Consider the following 24,512-nt stretch of genomic DNA (forward strand, 5'->3'; position numbering starts at 1 on the left):
AAAACAGCACTTTTGCATCATTTTTCATAATTTGCCTCAAATTGAAATCATCCTCTCTAAAAAACAAACCCTAGCCCCTTCAAGCTTCAAGGTCAATTCTCAAGAAATCCACCAAGAACAGCCAATAATTCATCGATGAAGGTATGTTAAATGTTCATCCATGGGTCTTTTTCACCCATGGAGTCAAAGAACTCAATTTGAAGTATTAAAGTTATGACTTTTACATGTTCCCATGAATTTTACTTATGAAATTTTGTGAATCTCTAGTTTATGTCATGTTTCCATGCAATTGTTGTTGTTATTAAACCCGACATATTTTGAATGATGCTTGTTCACTGATTTAAGCCTTAATGGGTGATTTTAGTGTTGAAATCATGCTATCTTTACATGTTAAAACTATTACAATGTTTAAGCCATGAATTGCAAGTGTTTGATGAAATGCCTAAGAGATAAATTTTGAGCAAGGACTATCTATTATGCTTTTAAAGTTTTAGTATGCTTTTACTGTAAATGTTATCGAGTCCTGGGGGTTATGAATACCTAAAAAATTAGTTGTTTACTTAGTTTTAATATTTTCCAGAATGGTTTGGGATATATTAGAGTATTATCAGTTCAGTCAATACCTCATGTCAGTAAGCTCAGTTCAGTATACTAATTAGAGTCAGCTCAGTTGGGAGTGGAATTTAGCACCAAGCGAACCTAGGGATGGGGGCTCACTTGCCAGTTCAGGGTGTAACCCTTAGTAGCAATCCCTGCATTTCAGAACTACGTAGCCACCGTAGGTTGTGATGTTAACCTGCCAGTTGAGGGTTGACATTTATCTCACTAGAGCACCTGTTAGTAGAGGGTGACTCTTAGTACTTCGGTATAACACTTTAGTGGATCCACACAGCTAGTGATAGTACTCGTGGCATGGTACTGACAACCTTCCAACTGGGGTCACAGGTTGGACCCTAATTAGCTCATATTGGGGCATGTCGGTTAGATAATAGCTCCCACAATCTCAGTCCTGTATTTAGTTCAAAGGTCAGTTCTCAAGCTTGCTTGACCAGGTCATACAGTTATTAGTTGTACTGTATTAGTATTTCAGTAATTCAGTTCAGATGATACCAGCATCATGTTATATGCTTGGTCATGCATTCTCAAATTTTACAGTTTTCTCGCATACAATACCTTAGTATCTCATGCTATTTATTCAGTCGATTATTATCATTTATTTATTCAGTCGATTATTATCATACATATGAGCCATGCATATTGGCCTAACCTTATTTAGCATACCAGTATATTCAAAGTACTGGCCGCATACTCATTTAGACATTCCAGTGCATCAGCAACAATAGCAGTGCTGAGTCCTCATATTTTGGGGACCGATTTTGTTGATTTCAGTATCTCAATTTTAGCAGTCAGTTGGAGTTAGTTGGGGACTTGTCCCATCAATTCCATAGTCATTCAGTTAGAGGCATTCAGACACTTTCATGCAGTTAGTCAGTTATCAATTGTTATTGACATTCTTTTCAGTAATGTTTTTAGACAGTTGTTTTCAGGCTTATTATCTCAGAGATTGTTTTAATATTTTAAAACCTTATGGCATTTTCAGCTAAATTCCACATATGTTTTTTGTTATTTTATTCAGTACTCACAGCAGGTACCAGCATGGGTTAGCATAGGTACCTTCGGGGTTGTAGGCACCGTGTAGTGCCTAGGGTGTACTCTCGGGGCGTTACAAGCATGACCTAATTTTAGCTCACCTGAAGTAACAAAACCTAAAGATCCACCACCTGATCCTTGTAAGAAAATGAATCAGCCTACCATGATAACTATGGGAACCTCTACTCTAGAAATATCTGCCTTGGGAGGCATGGACTATAAACTCAGCCCATTGAAGCACATTATTGGTGCCTCCTTTAGTAGCCTAGGTAATAGACTCGGTCAATTTGGTATTTTCAATAATGCTCAAAAAGAAGAACTGAAATAACCATCTAGGCAAAAATAAATAGAATACAAGTATAGAGCATTGGGTATGAATAACCCACACAACAAGGAACCAAATTAGCAAAGGTTTTACAAAATATATCTTATAGCCCCTCAAAGATAGATACAAACATCTACATACCGATCCGTGAAACTCTAGATATCTTGCTCTTACACTTATGAGACCGGTGAACCTGTGTTCTGATATCAATTTTTCATGGACCTAAAGTTGAGGTCATGATGGCATATACCTGTCCCATCTTTAGTAGATATGTTCATTGCCTAAAAGGAAAAAATTGAGAAGTAGCTAAAAATAGGAATAAACGAGACTTATCGAACAAAGTCAGGTCAACACAAGTATAAACATAACAGAAGTCTTAAGTAAATACCATAAAACCCATAATATCTAGTGTCATAAGTGTAAGCATCTAAATATAACTTAATAAATATGAAAAATACAAATATCTATATCTTACAGCAAGTAAATACATCTAGATAGATAAGAAGAGACTAAAGTCAACTCAAGAACCCTAAACCATGCCGGTACCTTAATCATCGACTCTTAAAATCATGAACTCAGCTACTGCACATCATACACATACTAGGATCTACACTTAAAGGGTTTAGTAAGAGTGAATATGGTCCACTTATACTCTCTAGGTATCATAGGTTGACTAATCAAAGCAGAAATAAGACAAGTAAGAAATGTTATAAGCATGTCACCTGTAAATAGAAAATTTCCCAAACAATAACTCACACTATCTCCAGTAATAGTTCTAATATATATATATATATATATATATATATATATATAATAAATTATAAGTAGGCATTCATGAAGATACATAGAAACTGAATACACTTCAAGAAACACATAAAAAATACAAAATATGCATATGCAATGAATGATGAAGTGAATAGTTTGAAAGTCATCACATGAAATTCTATATAAACCTACAGAGCCTCACTTCTCCCAAAATAGGACCCCATGGGGGAGGGGGGGTCGCAATCCGTTTACTATCTCAAAATCTTAATCCATCTCTCTGACTTGAGTTCATGGATTAAGGTTTTTATAAAAATATCTCATTTTCTTTCAAAATAGTATCCCTCAATGGTATGGATATATCATGAATGTGTACATATAAAATGAGGATATAATGCTCACAATCAGATCAGTGTGAATATAATAAATTCATTCAATATGTGTATAAGTGAGCTCAGATTTTAACTCAATATGTCAACATCTAGTAATATCTATTCTAGTTTGTCACTATTAGAATAAATATGCATGTAAAACATTATTACTATCATATCAACCCATAACTTGAGGAGTATTTCTATCATGATAAAGACAAACAATGCTCAATAAGGCCTACAATGTCTGTTTAAGCCCTCGTACAGGCATCATATTATAAATAAAGGCATTTAAATGGACAAATAAGGCCAATTATATCAAATAAAACCCTCATACAGGCAACAGGCAATATATGATATCACAAGTCAACAAAAACAAGAATATAAGCCCCCGTATAGACACACAACAATAATAATAACCTCAAAATACCATTTCCATAGCTATATTCCCAAGTACATAGCATGCTTTACTTATTTATTAACTACCCAGACCCATGTGAAGAAAGTTAAGTTTAACGTAGCTCAAACAATTCATGCCTAAAGTCCTCCAACATGAAGGATTTCCCTTTTGAATGGTCTTAAAATGAATTAAAATATACAAATATAATATTTTTTTCATTAATAAAAAGCTAATGATAGCCATACTGACTATTTTAAGACAATTCTAAAATGGATTCGAAAAATAAGTTAAAAAACGAAAGAGATAAAACTAAAAAAAAATTTAGAAACACATTCTCTAAGTTTATAGAATTCTACAATTGAAAATCCATAGAAAACGAGATAAAAACGAGGTCCAAATCAAAGAAAAACTATTTTTATGTTTTACCGATAAAATCCTCAAAATTCAATTTTGAAAGCAAGATTAAAGAGTGTTTCTGATGATGTAATCAATTTTAAGTAATTAAAATGAGGTTAGGGAGCTTACCAAAGCTTAAATGGTGATGAAAATCCAAAAATGTCCAAACTCAAAGCTCAAAAATTCAAAAATGATAAAATGTTATTAAAAAAAAGGGGGTATATATACAGCGATGACCGCTTAAGCTGCTGATTGAGCGCTTAAGCGATTAGTGGTCATTAAAGTAGCAAAGCCACGTATAGTTGTCCTTTGCTTAAGTGGTTCAAAGTTGCTAAAGTGACAACTTAGACATTAAGGCAGCTACTACTGCTACCACTTAAGCGGTCCTTAGGGCACTTAAGCGGTTGCACCAGGTCCAGCTATATCAGCAACTTTGCTAAGTTGCAAAATTGTCGATCAAACTTTCGAGATTCTTTTGGAATCTTGTAAACACAAACAAACTATGATCTAAGCTATTTTCAATATTCTAGACTCAATGGGAATGCTGATTTTTTGAAAAATGATTGTTTTTAATAAATCTAACCCTGGGACCCTAAAAGTTTATTTAAATGAATTTTTACAACAAGGGTCGAAATGAAATATAAAGGTTTTGAACTTGAACCCACCTTGCTACTAATCCAAATTCAATATTTCGGATCTAATGGGACTATCCAAATTGCTATCCGAGACTGAAACATCAAATATTGACCAAAGTCAAACTAGTGACCTTTTAAAGCTTTTAAGAGTCTCAAACTCTCCCAAATTATTTTTGAATACATCGGAAATTATGTCAATCATCCCTACACCCCAAAATCATATAGAAACTACAGAGAAAGGTAAAATAATCAATTCAAACAAAATAAAAATATCATGAATCAGGTTGTTACATATCGTAACTTGAAACCCTTATTTTTATTATATGAACTGTGTACCCTATATTATTTTCTTGGACTATCCCTAATTTGAAAACTTAATAAATTGTGGACTTTTCGTTATCCATAATGTGAACTCCTTTTGTTTTTCTTACAACTAAAAGGTGTAAATTCTCAATTATTTCTTATAACTTAGTAACTAGAGTTTCCTTACTTTTGATATGAATATGATTCACCCTCAACAAGAATACTTCAAGTTACTTCATTATTCCCCTAAATGATATTAAATTCAAACAATAAGCTATGACATAAAGTATGATGACATTTACCTCTCATGACTCCCTAAACAAGTTATGAATGATGAGAACTCATAATTTGTTAACCTACTATGGAAATTCTCAAGCATGATCCCTACAATGACAAATTTAGACTTTGGGCCTAAAAAGGCCAAATTGTGTACATGATCTTAAAAAAGACAAACTACGAGCATAATCCTCATAAAGCTAACACTTTGGACATGAATAAATAAGATAATATTGTGAGCATAAAGGAGTTAGTTAGCTGGCTGAGAAGGCATAGGTCTAAATGATAAATGTCTGAAACTATGTTTGCCAACGTAGGATAGAGATTATTTTGTAAGACGGATGACTCTTTTTCATGTATCCCAAAATATACTAATTATGGGTCCTTGCTGTTAAATTATATCATGTCTTGTCCTATGTCCGGAAAGGTGTAGAATGACTTAGCTGCTTGAGTCGAGATCGGATTCCATGCTCATATGGTGGTTTATGTTGGTTCGCCACTTGTGCCACAAATAACAAAGAATTAAATTTACGTTAATTTGTCAGATATAACTTCAGTTTATGTTCTTGTTCTTTTCCAACTTGTCATTACTTGGACTAAACTTTTTACATTAATATTTCTCCTTGTTTTATTATTTTCATGGCACGGTCTTACATACCAATACATTCTACATATCAACCTTCTTCGGTACTTCATCTTTTCAAGATGTCGATTCAGACTCTCAAGTCCATGATCAGGCCCATCATTACAATCTGTATTTTTTACCATTAGTGAGATTCTATTCTATATGGGGGAATTTTAGATATTATGATTTTCTTATGTTTTTTCTGATATTGGGGGTATGCCAGGGCCTTGTCCCGGCTGTCATTATTACTCATTAGAGGCCTCACAGATAGGCTTAGTTATCAGATAGATTTTATAATTTTCAATCTTTATTTATCATGACTATTGGTATCATTAGACATTAAGTGATATTAATGAACATTGATGGAAGTCTTTTTCTTTTAACGAATCTTATTTCATATTTTTTTTAATTTATTTATTATGTTATATATAAGCTCGTGTCATAAGCCAAAACATTCGGTCATACAAGCAATAGTATCGGGTGCGTGCAACATCTAGGGCCTCGACTCAAGGCGTGATAGTAAGTGACTTCTTAGAAAAATTATTCATAAGGAATTTGGTGAATCGCAAACAAAGTAAAAATACTATCGGGTCACTAACTTCTTTTTATACTTTTCTCTAAATAATTAGAACATAAAGTTTAATAATGTACTAAGATTTTTAGATTTCAAAGAGAAATTATTAAGTCATGGCACCACATAGAGCGCTTAATTGGTAACAAAAAGTGATCAAATTAAAGCCAACATATATATATATTCTCTCCCGTTTCCTTCAATTTGTTTCTTCGATCTCGCTAACTTCTTTTTATACTTTTCTCTGAATAATTAGAACATAAAGTTTAATAATGTACTGAGATTTTTAGATTTCAAAGAGAAATTATTAAGTCATGGTACCACTTAGAGCACTTAACTGGTAACAAAAAGTGATCAAATTAAAGCCAATAAAGAAAGCTCCATGTCCCTAATAATTTGCATATCCACTTACTTAAAAATAAAAGGAGATATAAATAGAACCTTGAGAGCTTAAAAACAAAATGTCATCACAACTCAAAGGAAAAAACAATACAAAGAAACTTTAGAAAATGGATTGTTCACACAATAAATGCATGATCGACAGCTAAACATCAAGGTACATGTAAGATAACCAAGTCAATTGATGAATGAGTTGGTGGTAGAGTTGACGGAGTTAAAGTTATTGTTACTGGTGGATGATTTGACTTCTTGTTCAACTTCAGTATTATGGTTTTTTTCAATCATCAGCGGGTCTCAAATAAGGCATTGAACTTGATGAGCTGCTACTACCCCATTTAGTTAAGATAGTTCTAGCCATGGTTAAACGTCTCCGCTTGTTCAACGGGCTTTCTTCCTTTTCAATCTCTTTCACACTTTTCACTTCATTCAAATTCATGAATGTTCTTGATTTTCCATCATAATGTGCTGATAATCCTCGCCTAAAACAATGACAAAAAACCATAACAACCAAAAAAAATTAGACTTCTTTTTAAAGGTACAAAAAATCTTTTTATTTTATGTAAAAAAAAAATATTGAATCTACTAAAATTCTTTAATCTGGCTTGGATCCATGTAATCTGACTTTTACAATATTTTACTAAAATTTAATACATTCAATCTTTTCAGATAAGATTTAAGAGAAAACTGAAAATTTAATGGGAAGGACACGGAAGACGTGAGGAAAATGAGGTTAATGTTTTGCAATAAATTGTTATAAACCCCTTTAATAAAATTCTTATCTTCGTCATGAAATGTATAAATCATATTGAAAAAAAATACATTAGAAAATAAAATTTTTAGAATAATTTATCAAAAAGGAAATTAATTAAATGAGACAAAAAACTGACTTTAAAGGAAGAGCAGCTTCTAAAGCTGCTAAAGAAGTGAGGGGTCCTTCATCAGGATCAGCCTTGCTTAATGCTTCTTCACCATCTTCATCATTTTGACCACCTCCATCACTTAACACACCAATTGATGATGATGAATTTGTGTCAACTTCCTTTTGAACTGAACCTAATCTCATGTCACCATCATTAGTAGGAACATCAATGGGAACAACATTAGTAGCAATTTCATTCTGGTTAACTAGAGCAACAACATCAGTCTCTTTAAAAATAGAAGACATGGTTGATCTTGTATGTTTCTACCGATTTCTCTTTATTATTATTTTTGTGTGGATGTTTAAAGAGGTCTGGATGAAGAGTTTATATTGAAATGAAGCGGTGTGTGGAGGTACATTGTTGGATTATATAAAAAGCGGTGGGTAAAGAGAGTAAGTGTGAGATAACAAATGAGAAGGTGATGAATTTAAAGTCATTTTATTTTATTTTTGGCCTGAATTAGGGAAAGAAAATTGAAAGTTCAAATAAATCCACAAAAAGATCGTCTTCTTCTATAAAGAAAGGTCACTAGAAGGGAAGTGAGAAGATAGAAGATCTTTGACACGTCGCATGAGGTCGTTTCATACTCAACCTACCTAAACTCCAAAATACAGAAAAGAAAATTAGAAGCTCATTAACTTCTATTACTAAAATTGCATCTCTCTATTGATATACAATTGAAAAGATTGTGTCATTATACTAGCGAATGTCCATTATTGATTTGTTAAAATTTTATCTAATATTACTATTGTTTTATATCTATTTATTATATAGTAAATTATTTATCTATAGTCAAGCTACTCATTGGAGAAATACATATATAGATTATTTTGATTAACACAAATAGAAATAACAATTTTTATCTGCTCTGCCCTGCTCTTATCCTTTATCGAAAGAAAATTGAATTTTTTTTCTGAAAGTATGTTTTTTCTCCTAGTTAATCACTGAAAGAATTTGATGAATCTTGGAGGAATATGTCCGAATAATAATATTATTTGCCTAGGAGGAATATCCTTAAGAAAAAGGACACACTTCAAGCTAACTGTTCTTTAAAAAATGTAATTGTAGCAATCAAATTATTGTTAAAATTCAACGTTTATATTAAATTATGTTATATATTACTTATAACAGTATTTTGTTATAGAAATAAAAAATATCTAAAGAAATAATATAGTTATAAAAATATTTGATTGTCCTTCTGTAACGATTCATTTTGGTGTTACTAAAAGTTCTATGATAAAAGTATAAGAGTCTCATTTTTCATAGGTGTTAGGTGTTAGGATCAATTATTTAGTAAGGGAATGTGTTGATGTGAATTAACATCATATAATACCTCTATCACAAAGTTTAGTTAGAAGTATCCTTACCGATTGAGTTTGAGCTAAGTTTATACTAAAGTTAATTTTAAATAATCAATCTTCCTAGAATATAAAGAGTTAAGGGGCTCAATACCCCCCAAATTAAAGATCCTGAGTTTTTTTTTTGGGCGTCGCCAACCGTTTGTTAATCCACTTTTGGAGTAAATGGTTATGACCATTTTACTGAAGATTGTTTGTACTGAAAAATTGAGGCTGCTATAGCAGGATCGGGCTTCTATAGAAGGGTTGTTAAAGTGGGGTTCGAGCAGTATATACTAGAAAACAGTAAATTTCCGACGGCCTGTTTAGTCGGAAAGTTGTCAGAAAATAAGGTAGTTCCAACTACTTTATGGTAGTTGGAATATAGCTTGTCGAAAAATATTTTTCGACTACTTATTTCCGACTACTTCAGTCGGAAATGTAGTCGGATATTTTGTAAATATTTATTTAATAATTTTAATTATTCCGACCACTGTAGTCGAAAAATTAATAAATAAATATTTAATAATTATAATTATTCCGACTACTGTGATCAAAAATTTAATAAATAATTATTTAATAATTTAATTATTATGACTACTGTAGTCGAAAAATTAATAAATAAATATATAATAATTATAATTATTCCGACTACTGTAGTCGGAAATTTAATAAATAATTATTTAATTATTTAATTATTCCGACTAATGTAGTCAAAAAATTAATAAATAAATATTTAATAATTATAATTATTTCGACTACTGTGGTCGGAAATTTAATAAATAATTATTTTAATAATTTAATTATTCTACTACTGTAGTCGAAAATTTAATAAATAAATATTTAATTATAATAATTATTTCGACCAATGTAGTCAAAAAATTTATAAATAATTATTTAATAATTTTAATTATTCCGACCACTATAGTCGAAAAATTATTAAATAATTATTTAATAATAATAATTATTATTATTCAATAAATAATTAAATAATTATTATATTGCATTAGCTTACACTGCTTTCAGATCATAAACAACATAACTAATGTATTTTTCATAATTGGATCAAACATGACAAAAATTTATAAATACAACCACTTAAAACCATTCAAAACAAATATCAAATCAATTAGTTTAAACATCTAAATGTCACAACAAAAAATAAGAACAATAACTACAATCTAATTATCATCAGATTCATTATCTTCCTCGTCCTGAAATACTTGCGGCATGTGCTTCTTAACCAACTCCTCCAATTTATCAAATTTAGCAAACTTAGCATCGTTAGCTGCACATTTCTGCGTCAATTCCACAATTTGATTTTTCATCGCTTCCATTTCTTCCATAGTTTGTAAAGTAGAAGAGGAACTGGGAAACAAAGAAGGACTACTCGAGGATTGGAGAACCCCTGTCCCGTAGGTTCTACCTTTCTTTCGACCATCTACCACAGTTGTCAACATATTATTCAGCTTTTCAGGTGATGGTTGGACCATGGTACTTTTCTCTGAAGTAGGTTGGGTTTGACGCCACTCTTCTATGCTTTTTTGAAATTCTTCCTAAAAGAAAAATCATTTGTCAGTATTTAAACAAGCAAAATTGAGTAATAATAAAACAATGTATGTAAAAGTTATTATCTTACATATGCATTCTTAGCACGCGGTTCGACCCAATCTCCTATTGTACCATCCTTGTTTTTCTTCTTATGCGTATCTTCGTAGACATCAATAAAAGAGCGCTCTTTTCCCTCATTTTCATATTCCTGTAAAATTTTAGAAAAAGAGATAATGCAAGTACGAAGATAAGTCCAGGCAGCATAGACCAAAACATCTTAAGACTAATAATAGATCATGGAGTCCATGATTTGAAAATACTCAAATCCAACAGAAGTAGTAGTTTAGGTGGATTCTTTTCAAGTGTTTAAGCTATAAATAGATAGTTTGGAAAGGGTCAACAGCTATATAGGGAGCTAATGCCCCAAAGTTGCTAATACCTTATCTCAACTAGGAAAACATTCACTCCTTATCAAAATGTCAAGAGTTAATGAAATAAATCCAAGTACAATAAGCTTCATTAAACAATGTTAAATGATTTTGTTGTTTAAAGAAAAAAAATTAACTAGCGTAAAATTAATTATTTAACCTACTACTAACGTATCATAGAGATATCTTGGATACATTGCCACACAATTTTTCACTACCTTTTCAGCATTCCAAATGATTTTCAGAAACAAAGAACAAATATATAAATAATGGTTACCAACACTAACTATTTGACAAATATACTTCCTTTTGTTGAGTTTTGACAGAGAACGCTAGCTATACATTTTATGTTCTTAAAGTCCCAAAGCCAAGTAACAATCCTACATCTTCAAAAAGTTATAGCTACTATCAGAACTTTCTACTGATTCTCCAGAACCAAGCAGATGTCATGCAGCAAAATATTTCTGACAGTATGAACTACTAGTTGGAAAATTTGCAAATGGAAGAAACTCAAGTGTAAACAGCACAAATCTGCAACTAGAATTTAATGGTAATTATATTCCTAGTGCTCTATACAAATGAAAGTAGTTACATGACATAAAGAAATAGTAAGTCAAATAAAGACTGTTGAAGCTGGCAGCTGGTTTCTTTCTAGTAAAGGTGTCCTGGGAGGTTACAAAATTAAAAAATTCAGTGTTTCATTATGATTTAAAAATCCAGCAACATTTATTCTTGTTTGATATCCTCAATACTAGGAAACTTTACTGCTTACTTAATTAGCTCTTCTCCAGAACAACAAAAAAATGATTAGCTAGAGAGATAAATATGACTAGACAAGTGAGGCATGATTAGGTTGAGAGCTTGAGTCACGCTAGAGGGTAAGTGTGAACACTATTAATCCTCCCTGGGATGGAAAAAAAAAGATCATATACTAAATTTAGGAGTAAATAAAATCTCTAGAACTGATAGATGATAACAGGTACTCTTAACAACATATGTATCAAGGAAAAAAGTCCTAGATTGAAGTGGCTGATGACAAAAAGTACATATATAAATTGATTAGCCTTAGCTTCTTTCACAAGGAAATATTTCCCAATTTTCATAATATGCAGAATATGGCTGTGCTGAAACCATATTATCTCTTTGCATCAAGAATGAAGTCTAGCTAATATATAGTAGTACTTAAGGGAAATATTATTCATGGGAAAATAATCAATATTAACTTCAATTCCTACACAGTGTAAGTACATAATAAAGTAAAGATATAAACCATGCATCTATCAATCAGCTACTTGTTCAGTTTCCACAAAACCTTCTATAGATGATCGATCACTTGCCCCCTACCCCCACCCCCCCAAAAAGGCATCCCCAGGAAAAAAATGACCACCTAATTCCAATATGACGCATGAACTAGTGAATTTGACATAGTTAATCCACTGTAAAACATAGGACCAGATTTTATTAGCTAAAACAGTTTCAGCAGTTTAGCTAAAACAATTTCAGCAGCTAAACAGGAGTATGCGTAAATAATATGACACAAGTTTTCACTACTATAATTTTGATGTACCAGATAGTTTAATCGGATTTAGTTATTTTACTATAATTTCTTTCTTTTTTTAAAAAAGATTTCTATAATCAGACCATTCAAAAGCTAGCTCTCAGAAACATTAAAACAAACAACTTAAAGCCGATACATGAACATAACCTATCTAAATTATTTTTCCTAGTACAAAAGTCAATTCATTTCCCTCAAAATCACAACTGATGGAAGTCCATAAAACACTCCTAATTAAAACCAAAACCAAACCACCATCACCACCACCAACAAACCTAGTGTATTCCCACCAAGTGATAACACAAGATGAACAAGATCAATTTCACGACAAAAGAAACAAGCAACAACAAGAGCAACAAGATGTCAACAATGCTAGTGAATCGAAATAGGCCACACACGGCTTCACTAGACTTCAATATGAACAACAACAAGAGCAACAAGATGTCAACAATGCTAGTAAATCGAAATAGGCCACACATGGCTTCACTAGACTTCAATATGAACAACAACAAGAGCAACAAGATGTCAACAATGCTAGTGAATCAAAATAGGCCACACACGGCTTCACTAGACTTAAAGATAAACAACAAGAAGAAGATAACAACAATAGTGAATCGAAAGAGCCCCACACGGCTTCACTATGTCACGGTATAGAATAGTGAACTAAACTGAACAAATCAAAAATTTAAGCTATTATTACCAGTTTTCGTCGATGTATAGTGAAACTCATCGAACCTCTAGTGTGCAACGAGCCACCCATTTGAGATGCTCTATTTGCCTTTGCCCGTTCTCTCCTTGCCCTATATTCAGAAGTATCCTATTTTTTCAAGAACAGATCCCACACATTAGCATTCAGCTATCCAAGTTTTTTCATGTACCTCCGGACCTCATACAAGTGTTCTTTGATACGTTGAGCTGCTTTCAACTTGAAAATGCGTTGTATTTCATTATCATGAAAAGAATTTCATGCACACTTTGTCTGCAAAATAATTTAATATAAAGTCATGAAATGAGTTGACATATATAAAGGTAAATTCATCATTGATAGTATACTGAAATGGTAAATTCTTTGATTTTGATTATACCACAAACTGATTCCTCATAAGCACTCTGATGTCGAGTCAAATCTCGTTCCAACTACCCCACGGCTCCGCGTAAAATACTTTAATTGCTTCTATAACCATATGTCCGCCAGCATAAGCGGGAATGAACTTGCAGTAAAATTACATTAAATTATGTTAGCTTGCAAAAATTTTAAAAATTATGAAAAAACATAAGATTTACTTACCCATTATCATTAGGGGAGATAATTAACCGCCCGTTGCCGTCATATTCTACTACCTCTTTAAATTTTGGAATCTGGGATACAGCTGCTGTAGCATTAGATGCTACAGTGCTATCAATGGAGGGTGATATTGATGTGTTGGGACCTCCAATTCTCAATTCAGAAAGGCTAGGTGTGGATGATGTTGAAGGTACAGATGTAGAGCTACTATGTAGACTATTATGGGGAGAAGAGGACTGAAACTGGTGGGGTGGTGGGGGCATGAAAAATGCATTTGGTAGTGAAATTGTTGCCTAGGAGGAGGAATAATATTTGTAGTAACTGATTGAAGAGTTGTGGTAACAGGTGGCAGTGGTGGTGGTGTATATTGACCTTCGGAAAGATTATCAAGTCCTTTCTTACCTTTCTACGCCGTCCATTACCATGACCTTTTGATGCCATTGATTTTCTTTATTAACCACCTGAAAAAAAAAACAACACAAAAAGGAGTTAGTCTGTGTTATGCTGCCCATATATGTTTCTTAGATGAAAGAAAAATTAAATTTTGCATTCCCTGTAGTACTAAGTGAAAGAAAGTCGCATCTACTAGATGCATTGCTAAAAAGTAATCTCTGCGCATGTGATTGGAGTAACCAAAACATCACCTATTTTCCATATTCTATATCCCTCCAAACTTTAATTTGGCAAAATAAATACATAAACAATTACACCTTATTCACCATTACTACAAAGGGAAAAAATCTCTAAAAGAAGGTTAGAAAACTACAAATCCACAGTATTATTATACTAGATAGAAATCCACAATATAATTATTACTAATATTATACAAACAAGTAATAGAGTGAAATTATTTTGTTCAATGTAAAATTGTTTTCAAACCAAGACCTCACAAGAGAAGTAAATGTATAATCTAAATGACTAATCAACAATCATAAAACTAACTACTTAGATCAAGCATGGGATGCTGAACACTATTGAAATGTCACCACAATACTACTAATATTAGACCTTGTTACAACAACTAATAATAAAAAGCAACTGCTAAAATACAATTCAAGACCTTGTTACAACACATTACTACTAATCATAATAACTTAATCCTCGTCGCTTGTTTCATAGTCATTCATCAATTCTTCCTCATCACTTGTTTCATATTCATTCATCGATTCTTCCTCATCACTTGTTTCATTTTCATCAAGTAACTCTTCCTCGCTTATTTCATTTTCATCAAGTGGATCTTCCTCGTCATTTGCTCCGGATGTTCCTTCTCCATAATCATGAACATTCAATCTAAGCTCAGAAGGATCAAATTCTTCATACAAGCATTCGTTATGCTGCAACTCATCTGCTAATTCATCATCCATCCTTTCTTCAAAACTTGAAATGTCATTCTTATACGCTACATCCAATTCATCCTCTACTACAACTCTACCTACGGGCATTGTTTTTATAACTACCCACCATGCAGATTTATTCTTACACAAAGGATAAGGAGCGTAATACACTTGTTTAACATTTTGTGCAATGACAAATGGATCATAGAGTCTATACTCCCTTGTACACTTAATTTCAACTATTTTGTACTGGGGTGCACCTTTGTACCTAACTTAGGAGTAGGATCATACCACTTACATCAAAAGAAAACCAATTTTTTTTTTGGCCAACCAATATGATAATCGAGTTCTAAAATCTCGTAAAGCACACCATAATAATCAACACCACCATCACCTTTTACCCAAACCCCACTATTGTTAGATTTCTTTCCCTTAAAGAACTCTTTTGTATGAAATCTGTACCTATTGACAGAGTACTTAGAAAACTTTTTGACTTTAGCATCAGGTCCCCAAGCTATATCACGTAAAAACTGGTCATTTGGGGTCATAATTAAGTGGATTATGAACCTATAAAAAGTTTTTAAAAAAGTTAGAATTTAAATACACATGACATTGAACAAAAGTGTAAATTTTGTTAAATATTTAAGTTACACTTACATATTCTCTAAACCACACTGAAAACATAGGATAAACAGCAGCATCCCCATATAAAGCCCGAAGTAGCTGCCCAACAAAGTTATGCCTTTCATTAGTTAAAGATTAGATAGACCTTGAACGATTGTCCTTAATATAAATATACTCACTTATAAAAAGGAAGGACCTCGGGACAATTTAATAATACTTGTGTTGTAGCTGACTTAAGCTCCACCTCATTCAAATATCGAACTGGACCACCTTTCGAACTTCCTTTACCTGGTTGATTGAATATTGAAAATGATAGTGCCGAAGGATCTGTATTGTCTCCATCATCATTCTGATTAGGTCGGTTTCTCAGACATGGTACATCATGTTCAAAATAATATGAACAAAATTAAGAGGTCTCTTTAGCCAAATAAGCCTCACATATTGATCCCTCAATTCAGGATTTGGTTTTTATGGTCCGTTTATATTTGCCAATAGTCCTGCATAGTATCATATTTTAGATGAAATAATGTTCAATTAAAACACATGAAGGTAAATTTCAAAAGTCAATACCACTCAAAGGGATACATCCATCGACACTGAACAGGACCTCCAAGTCATGCCTCTCACACAAGGTGAAAGGAAGATGCTCCATAACATAAAAAAAACCAGGAGGAAAAATTTTGTCCAACTTGTTTAAGGTTAAGAGGATGTTGATATCCATCAAAGATAGGTTCTCCTTCCTTAATGTGTTAGAACATAAATCTTTGAAAAATAAGCTTATCTCTGTAATGGGCTTCCAAATTCTATCGGGCAATGCACAGAATACAATAGGCATCAATGACTCCATGAAAATATGACAGTCATGGCTCTTCATAGAGGTCAACTTTCCTTCCTTTATGTCAACATACCTAGACAAATTTGACGCATATCCATCTTGCATTATCAAATTGTTAACCCAATCATAAATCACTCTTCTATCCTCCAAAGTGAATGTGTAACTGGCCTTGGGCTTCTGAATCTTATTGTTTAAGTATGTCAGGTATAACTCACTACGCCGACAATACTCCTTTAAGTCCATCCTGTCCTTTAAGTTATCTTTTGTTTTGTTACTTACATCCATCACAGTATTAAATAAGTTGTCAAAGAAGTTTTTCTCAATATGCATGGGATCTAGATTATGAGGCAGAAGATTATCCTTCCAATAATCTAACTCCCAAAATATGCTTCGTTTAGTCCAGTTATGTGTTACACCATAACCAGGTATCCTAGATGGTGGAGACTCTGTTACCTTAGGCAAATTCCTCACTCTATCCCAAATTTCTTCTCGCTACAAAATTGGCGGTGGCTCCTCAAAATCAGTCTTATTCTTCATAAAATCACTAGTATTTCTCCTAAACTCATGTTGCATTGGCAAGAATCGACGGTGACAGTTAAACCATGAGTTTTTACCCCCCATGTTTCAAAGTGAATGTTTTTATGTCTTCCATACAACAACGACAAGCTAACTTGCCCGCAATCAACCACCCAAACATCATTCTATAAGCAGGAAAGTCATTTATAGTCCACATCAAAGTAGCACACAATCTAAAGTTTTGTTTCATTGATACATCATATGCTTCCAAACCTTTATGCCACAATAATTTTAACTCATCAATCAATGGCTGCAGATATACATCAATCAAAACTTTTGGATTGCGAGGACCTGGAATAATGCAAGTTAGAAATATATATTGACTCATCATACACAATTCAGGTGTAACATTATAAGGAGTCACAAACACTGGCCAACATGAATATGGTTTAGCTGAGACAGAAAATGGAGTGAATTCATCAGTAGATAATCCCAACCTAATGTTTCTTGGTTCACTAGCAAAATTCGGATACACACTATCAAAATGCTTCCATGATTCTCTATCTAACGGATGACATAAAATACCAAGTGGTCTTTTATTTTCATAGTGCCATCTCATATGAGGGCCAGATCTCGTTGATGCATACTACCTCTTTAACCCTGGTATAAGGGGTAAGTAATGCATCGACTTCACAGGAACCTTCTTCCTTTTAGAATGTCTGACTTCCTTATAACGAGGTTGATTACAACATTTGCAATGTTCTAAATTTGCATCTTCCTTATAGAATAACATGCAACCTTTCTCGCAACAGTGAATCCTCTCTGATAAAAGTCTTAACTTAAAAACCAACTTATTTGTTGTGTAGAAATGTTTGGGTAAGTCAAGTTTATTTGGGTTAAGTTCCTTCATAAGTCTAATGATAGAGTTCATTCCCTCTTGAGAAATTGAATAGTCTGACTTAATACTTAGTAACCGAACGACAACAGATAACTTAGAATGTATTGATACTTCATACAATGGATGACTAGCTTCCTTTAGCTGTTATAAAAGTGGTTAGCATAATCATTTGGTTCATTTTGAGCCCCTGAGTGTGTCGCAAAAGCATCCCTGACCATCTCACTATATCGTGAACTTTAACATTATTCTCTCTTATTGGATTTTCAACATAATTTTGAAAAGTAAAATTATTAGCAGCACTACTCTCTCCATAAGTTGTCCACACAGTATAATTCAACATAAAACCCTTCCTATAAAGATGTAATGTAACAACATCTGGACTCAACAACTTGCAACACTTGCAATTCCAACAAGGACACCAATTGTCCCTTCAATAAGAAAATCATTAAGTGTCATTACTTTGGCAATAAATCCAGCTACCCCAGCTTTATATTCCTCTCTCAACCCGGCATGGTTAGGATAAAGTCTATTTACATCCATGTACGATCTTCATTTTCCATCTACATAAGAACGAGAACAATAATAATAGAAAAGAGAAACAAAAACAAGAGAAACAAAACAATAACAGGGTTGTTTAGAGATGCTACTACGCAGTGGACACAAACAAAAAACTAAGAGATTCAACACAACATAGTAAAGAAGCCAGCAACAATAGAATATTTTAATTAAAAGAAGATTTTTTTTATCAGTAAAAGGTATCCAATCCATGTGATAGCTATTTGCTTCTTTAATATCTTGGAATTTTTTTATCAGCAACAATAGCTATTTACTTGTTTAATATATATGTATGAAATTTTTTGTGGCTAAGAGCAACACTTAGAGAGGGAACAGGTGCTACAATGTCTGATGATGAAGATGAACTACAGATGGATTTTTCATGAGACCAATCTGGAGGTGATGCACATGACTTGATGGGTATGGGATTTTGTCTTCCTACTGAATCTTAAAGGTCTCTAATAAAGAGGGTCATACATGAACTCAAAATTGAGCTCAAACAATTTCCACCTAACTACTTTTATGACCACTAAGCATAGACTTTATTCTTACTATTTCTTTAATTTTTTACCATGTTATTTTTTATTTTCTTAATTTTCTCGTCTTTGTAACACATTAAGTTCTAGCATCCCTCATCAAATTTAAGGCTATGGATGGAATAGGCAACGACCCAAGAGTATGATCAATCCTTATAGTAGTTTCTTCTTACTTTTCATTAAGAAGCTTTTTGATATGTTGGTCAGTCTTGCCTGATCCAAATAAAAATGCTCCTATATCCCAAGAGCTATTCAATCTACTGATGCATTAATCTTTTTTTAAAAAAAAAACTTTAGTGTTCGTGCCAGCTTACACACACCTCGACGGTTCCACAAAGTCTACTAGCTAACCAGCTAACCTGAACAAATATTAACCTAATTGGACATTATAATACCAAATAGTATAATAAAACACTAAACAAACTTTAATTGTAACATGTACCTATAAAGCCCCTAAAAGACCAACATATACAGTCTCCAATCAATCATACTTGTATTAGTCGATGCATATAAAGGAATGCAAGTCATACAGATCAGGTGATGCAAGATAATTCAACTGTAAAATCCAAATGCAGCACATCAACCAGTATAGCACATCTAATGAGGATTCAGTAACCAAAACCATAAAGTTCATTTTTTACCTCGAATCAGTGAAATTGACCGTCGCCATTACTACTTCTTGCAAGAGACGCAACCTTTATAGCCAACTTTTAAGAGAGGAAACTCGACAGATGAAGCAGCCGAGCAGGTGATGAGTAAATGCTCTTTTTGAGTTAACACCACAATCCAAGGAATGGCCTTTTGCTTGCCTCATATACTTTCACATTGTTCGCGACAAAATATGCGTCCGATTGATTTCCGTTTTCTTGATTGGGCTGAAGAACATTTGCAAAACCTAACCTGAAGGCCCTTTGGAACTTTGATTTTCTACTCTATTGTAGCTTTTTTGTAGTTGTTCTTGATCTTTTGTGCTCTCAAATATAATTGAAGCAGTTGTATTGTGACTCTTGCTTTTAAGAGAGAAGAGAGCCGAGAGAGAGAAGAGAGAAGCTGCGTTAAGGAATTGAGAGAAGCCCTAGAGAGAGGAAGTGGGAGAGAGACATAATTGGGAAAGCTGCGTTTAGGGTATATTAAAAGAACATTTTCGACTACTTCAGTCGGAAATAAATTTAATATGTTTAATTACTTAAAGTTTCCGACTACTTCGGTTGGTTAAGAATTTAATATAATAAATTATGTATTGAAATTAATTATTTATAAGATTTCTGACTATAGTAGTCGGAAACAATTTTATTTTATTTAGTTATTTAATGTTTCTAACTACATCGGTTAGTTATATATATTTGATATTTGATACTTACAATTTAATTATATATTTAAATTAATTAATACAACTTAATTAAATATTTAAATTAATTAAAACAATGTGAAAGACTACCGTGTAACTTATATTTTACATATAATTATTTATTTAATAAATCAATATAATGTTCCGACTACTACAGTCAGTACAAATTAAATATATTTAATTATTTAATTAATTATATTTCGACTATAGTAGTCGGAAATACATATTTAATTATTAAAATTTTTTGACTACTTCGGTCGGTTAAGTATTTAATATAATAAATTATGTATTGAAATTAATTATTTATAAGATTTTCGACTACAGTAGTCAGAAACAATTTTCTTTTTATTTAATTATTTAATATTTCTGACTACATCGGTCGATTATATATACTTGATATTTCATACTTACAATTTAATTATATATTTAAATTAATTAATACAACTTAATTAAATATTTAAATTAATTAACACAATGTGAAAGACTACCGTGTAACTTATATTTTACATATAATTATTTATTTAATAATTCAATATAATGTTTCGACCACTACAGTTAGTACAAATTAAATATATTTAATTAATTATATTTCCGACTACAGCAGTCGGAAATACATATTTGATTATTTATTCAAATAATTATTTAATTTTGGTGTAAGGGTACGATTATATATTTACTAATATATTTAATTAATTAATTTCATTTTAGACTACAACGGTCAGAAATATATATTTAATAATTTATTTTATTTATTTTTTAAATTTCGCATAAGGAACTGCTTATACATTTTGTAATATATTTATTTAATTATTTATATTTACAACTACGGTGGTTAGATATATACTTAATTACTTTTAATTTTATTTAGTTATTAGTATTTTCGACTACAGTAGTCGTAAATATAAATTTAATAATTTATATAAATAATTATTTCATTTTCATATAAGGGACTTATTAGATATTTAGAATTATATTTATTTAATATTTCCGACTACAGTAATCAGATGTATATTAAATTAATTATTAATTTATTTATTTATTATTATTTTCGACTACTGTAGTCGGAATTTATATTTCTCGAAATTTACCGCCAAACATTCTGACTGTTTTTGTCACAAAAACTATTGAAAAAATATTTTGTTAAAAATAAAAAATAAAAAAATAATATTTTCGACTGAAGTAGTCAGAAATTTCCGACTACTTTTTTCAGTCGGAAATTTTCGACTACTTTTTTCAGTCGGAAACTAGCGAATTTCTGGTAGTATATCTATTTCTGGCGGATTTCAATTCGAGAATTAAAAAACCTTTTTTTCCAAAATCCTAGAGGGGCAATTTTCTAAGTTCTAGGATGAAAATTCTTTGTTGAGGTAAGTTCTTCCATTATCTTCTTTCTCTTTATGGTGGAATTGAGGATTAGAACCCTAAGTTCATGAAATTTTTTAAAAAAAATCTATGGGTTGGGGTTATATCACTTAGAACTTATTCTAGATCATAAATTAACTCTTTCTAGTATGAAATTGTAGTTCAAAAACATAAAATTTTATAGTTGAGGACCCTGAGTTCAATAAAGATGGGACCTTTAGCTTTAAAACTCTATTAATGGAGATGAGTTGAGTATGATAGAACTAGTTAATGATTAATTAATCCTCAAAGTTAAGATATGAGCAACTCTTAACCGCATCAATAGTAATCAACATAGGGAGAATAGCAAAAATCCAATGAACTTCTAAATCAGACAAACAAAAAAATATTTTTAAAATAATTTTAAAAACAAGCCCCAAAGCTTAAAGTCTCACTTACCTCAAATTCACCACTCAAGCACCATTTCCAACAACAAGAATCATTCCTCGAGTCTTCGAATCACCTCAAACTACACCAAAACGAATTTAGAGTGATCAAAATCCCTTAGGCGAACCCTCTAACTTTTTTGAGTAAGTCAAAATCGCAATCTACTTTCAGTCCAATTAATAAAATAGGAACTTAAACAAATGACAAACACGATACTTTTCATATGAAAACAATTGCCCAAACAGTCATATATTGCTTACTTGTTTGGAGACTACATTCTTATACGATGTTTTCATGCTAGTTAAACCCTTGCTATGCTCTAGTTTAATTCTACTTTGGGTGTCTTTACTCTAATGCTTTAGTCCTCTCATTATTGATCAATCATTAGCTATAATAATGTCATTCACATCAAAAATGTTAGACACTAAAAACAAAATGGTTTTCCACAACAACTTTTTCATCCAATAATTTTCTATCAAAATCTACCAGTTCACCAAAGCATTTTTTTGTTCTGCATGCATCATTCTATAATTAAGTAATAATGATTTTTCCAATTAATTTCTTTTAAACTATTGTAATGGTAGAAAGCATATTACACACTTCCTGCAATTTTCATGTTGTACCTATATATATAGAACATGACACAAATACCGCTGTAAATTAAGAGTGATGGGAAATGCGTATAGCTTTTCGCTTGAAACAGATTTTATCGTCTTTGAACTCCCCCAAAGCTTGTCAAATTGCTTGCTTCATTCTTTTAAAATAATGGGACCAAATGCCTTAATATTTACCCTCTCTTCAGTCACGTTAGTTGAAGCAATAAGAATAAGAGAATCGGCCTGGCCCACTCCTAATTAACTCTCCTTAAATTTCTTTATTAAGATTATTTTGATTAAATTGCCAATAGAAGTTGGGTCATTATAAATGTAATATAGTTTGACGGTAGATTTCATACTTAGATCTGTGGACGCATGAATAACTAGTAATAGTCAGAACATCATGTGAAATTGAACCCAGTTTGATATAATTATTGTTTTGAGTAGATCCTGAATGATTCTGTGAGGTATATCTTGTTGTCATAATTCTAGGAACATGCATATTGGTGTCTGATTTTGGGACTACGGGTTGGGAAGCTAGGAATTGGTAATTTGGGTTTTGTCTGAATTTATAAAGTGTTGATGTAAACTGGTTGTTGCAGAGCAGAAATGGTAGTATATAGGTTGAAAAGTTTAACTGGATGAGGGATTATATTCATATTGAGTGACTAGATGATAATTGATTATGCTAATACATTATTTCATTGTGTGATTATTGAGAATTAAATTAAGGTTAACTATATATAAATGAGTATATTTAAATTAATGCTTGATGTTTCTTGAAAGGCTTGTGACCTTGCTAATGAGTAATGACTTATTAGAATTGTTGTTGAATAATGTAATCGTAGTAATTCGGAATAAGGACTGTGTTGTGGTGCAAGGGATGATATTTATAAAACTTACTTGATGATTGCATTTAAAGCATTAGATAATGGTTGAATTGAAGTCAAAACTCAAGTGGATTTATGCATTCATGTTTACTGGTTATTTGTCTACTTATACAATGTATGCTATTAAATATTGAACTTGTCGAATGTCTATACGAGTTGATTTCTGATTATCTGTAACGAGATTATGTAAAAAGGAATTATTTTGATATATAATTGTTGTTGAATTACCTCGTTATGTGATATTGTGAGATGAGTCGGTAAAAGTTAATGGTCACGAAATTGATGAATTTCAGGGAGTATGAGAATGATATAGCACTTGGTTTGAGATAAGGTGGCAGACACTAGTTGTTTGGGTTATATGGTACATGGAATGAGTCATTCCTTGCAGGTCATGGCTAGTGGATATATATATAAGATCCTTGCATGTGTGTACACAGTATTGGAGAGTTTGATAATTCCTTGAGTGAACTGAGTTATATTGTTGTATTGTTATTTTTGGATCCTTGAGTAATCTGATTGATGATAATGATATTTGGGATTATTTTATGATCCGATTAATGATAGTGATATTTGAGATCCTTGTGTGGTCCAATTAAGGATAATGAAATTTGAGATCCTTATGTAATTCGATATATATCTATATATCTATATATATTGTTGTGGTCCATTATTGATTTTATTGTGCTGGATTTCTTAAGTGAACTGTTGAACTGATAGTCCAAATTACTATGTTAACTTGGGTTTCTGATGTGAACTAACTTCTTTAACTTACAATTATACTTGTCGTGATGAGAATTATAATT

The 24,512-nt window shown here is 31.9% G+C and overlaps 1 protein-coding gene across 1 annotated transcript; it reads right to left on the reverse strand.

Annotated features, from left to right (window-relative positions):
• Positions 1-6,762: 6,762 nt before the first annotated feature.
• On the reverse strand, positions 6,763-8,113 carry LOC107852740 (protein OXIDATIVE STRESS 3 LIKE 2). The gene is made up of 2 exons (XM_016697781.2): positions 7,601-8,113; positions 6,763-7,192 (listed from the first exon to the last, which is right to left on the reverse strand). The coding sequence occupies exons 1-2, from the start codon at positions 7,876-7,878 to the stop codon at positions 6,991-6,993; spliced, it is 480 nt and encodes a 159-aa protein (XP_016553267.1). The 5' UTR covers positions 7,879-8,113; the 3' UTR covers positions 6,763-6,990.
• Between the last annotated feature and the right edge of the window lie 16,399 nt (positions 8,114-24,512).

Source organism: Capsicum annuum, chromosome 1 (genome assembly GCF_002878395.1).
Source record: "Capsicum annuum cultivar UCD-10X-F1 chromosome 1, UCD10Xv1.1, whole genome shotgun sequence".
Classification (NCBI taxonomy): Eukaryota; Viridiplantae; Streptophyta; class Magnoliopsida; order Solanales; family Solanaceae; genus Capsicum; species Capsicum annuum.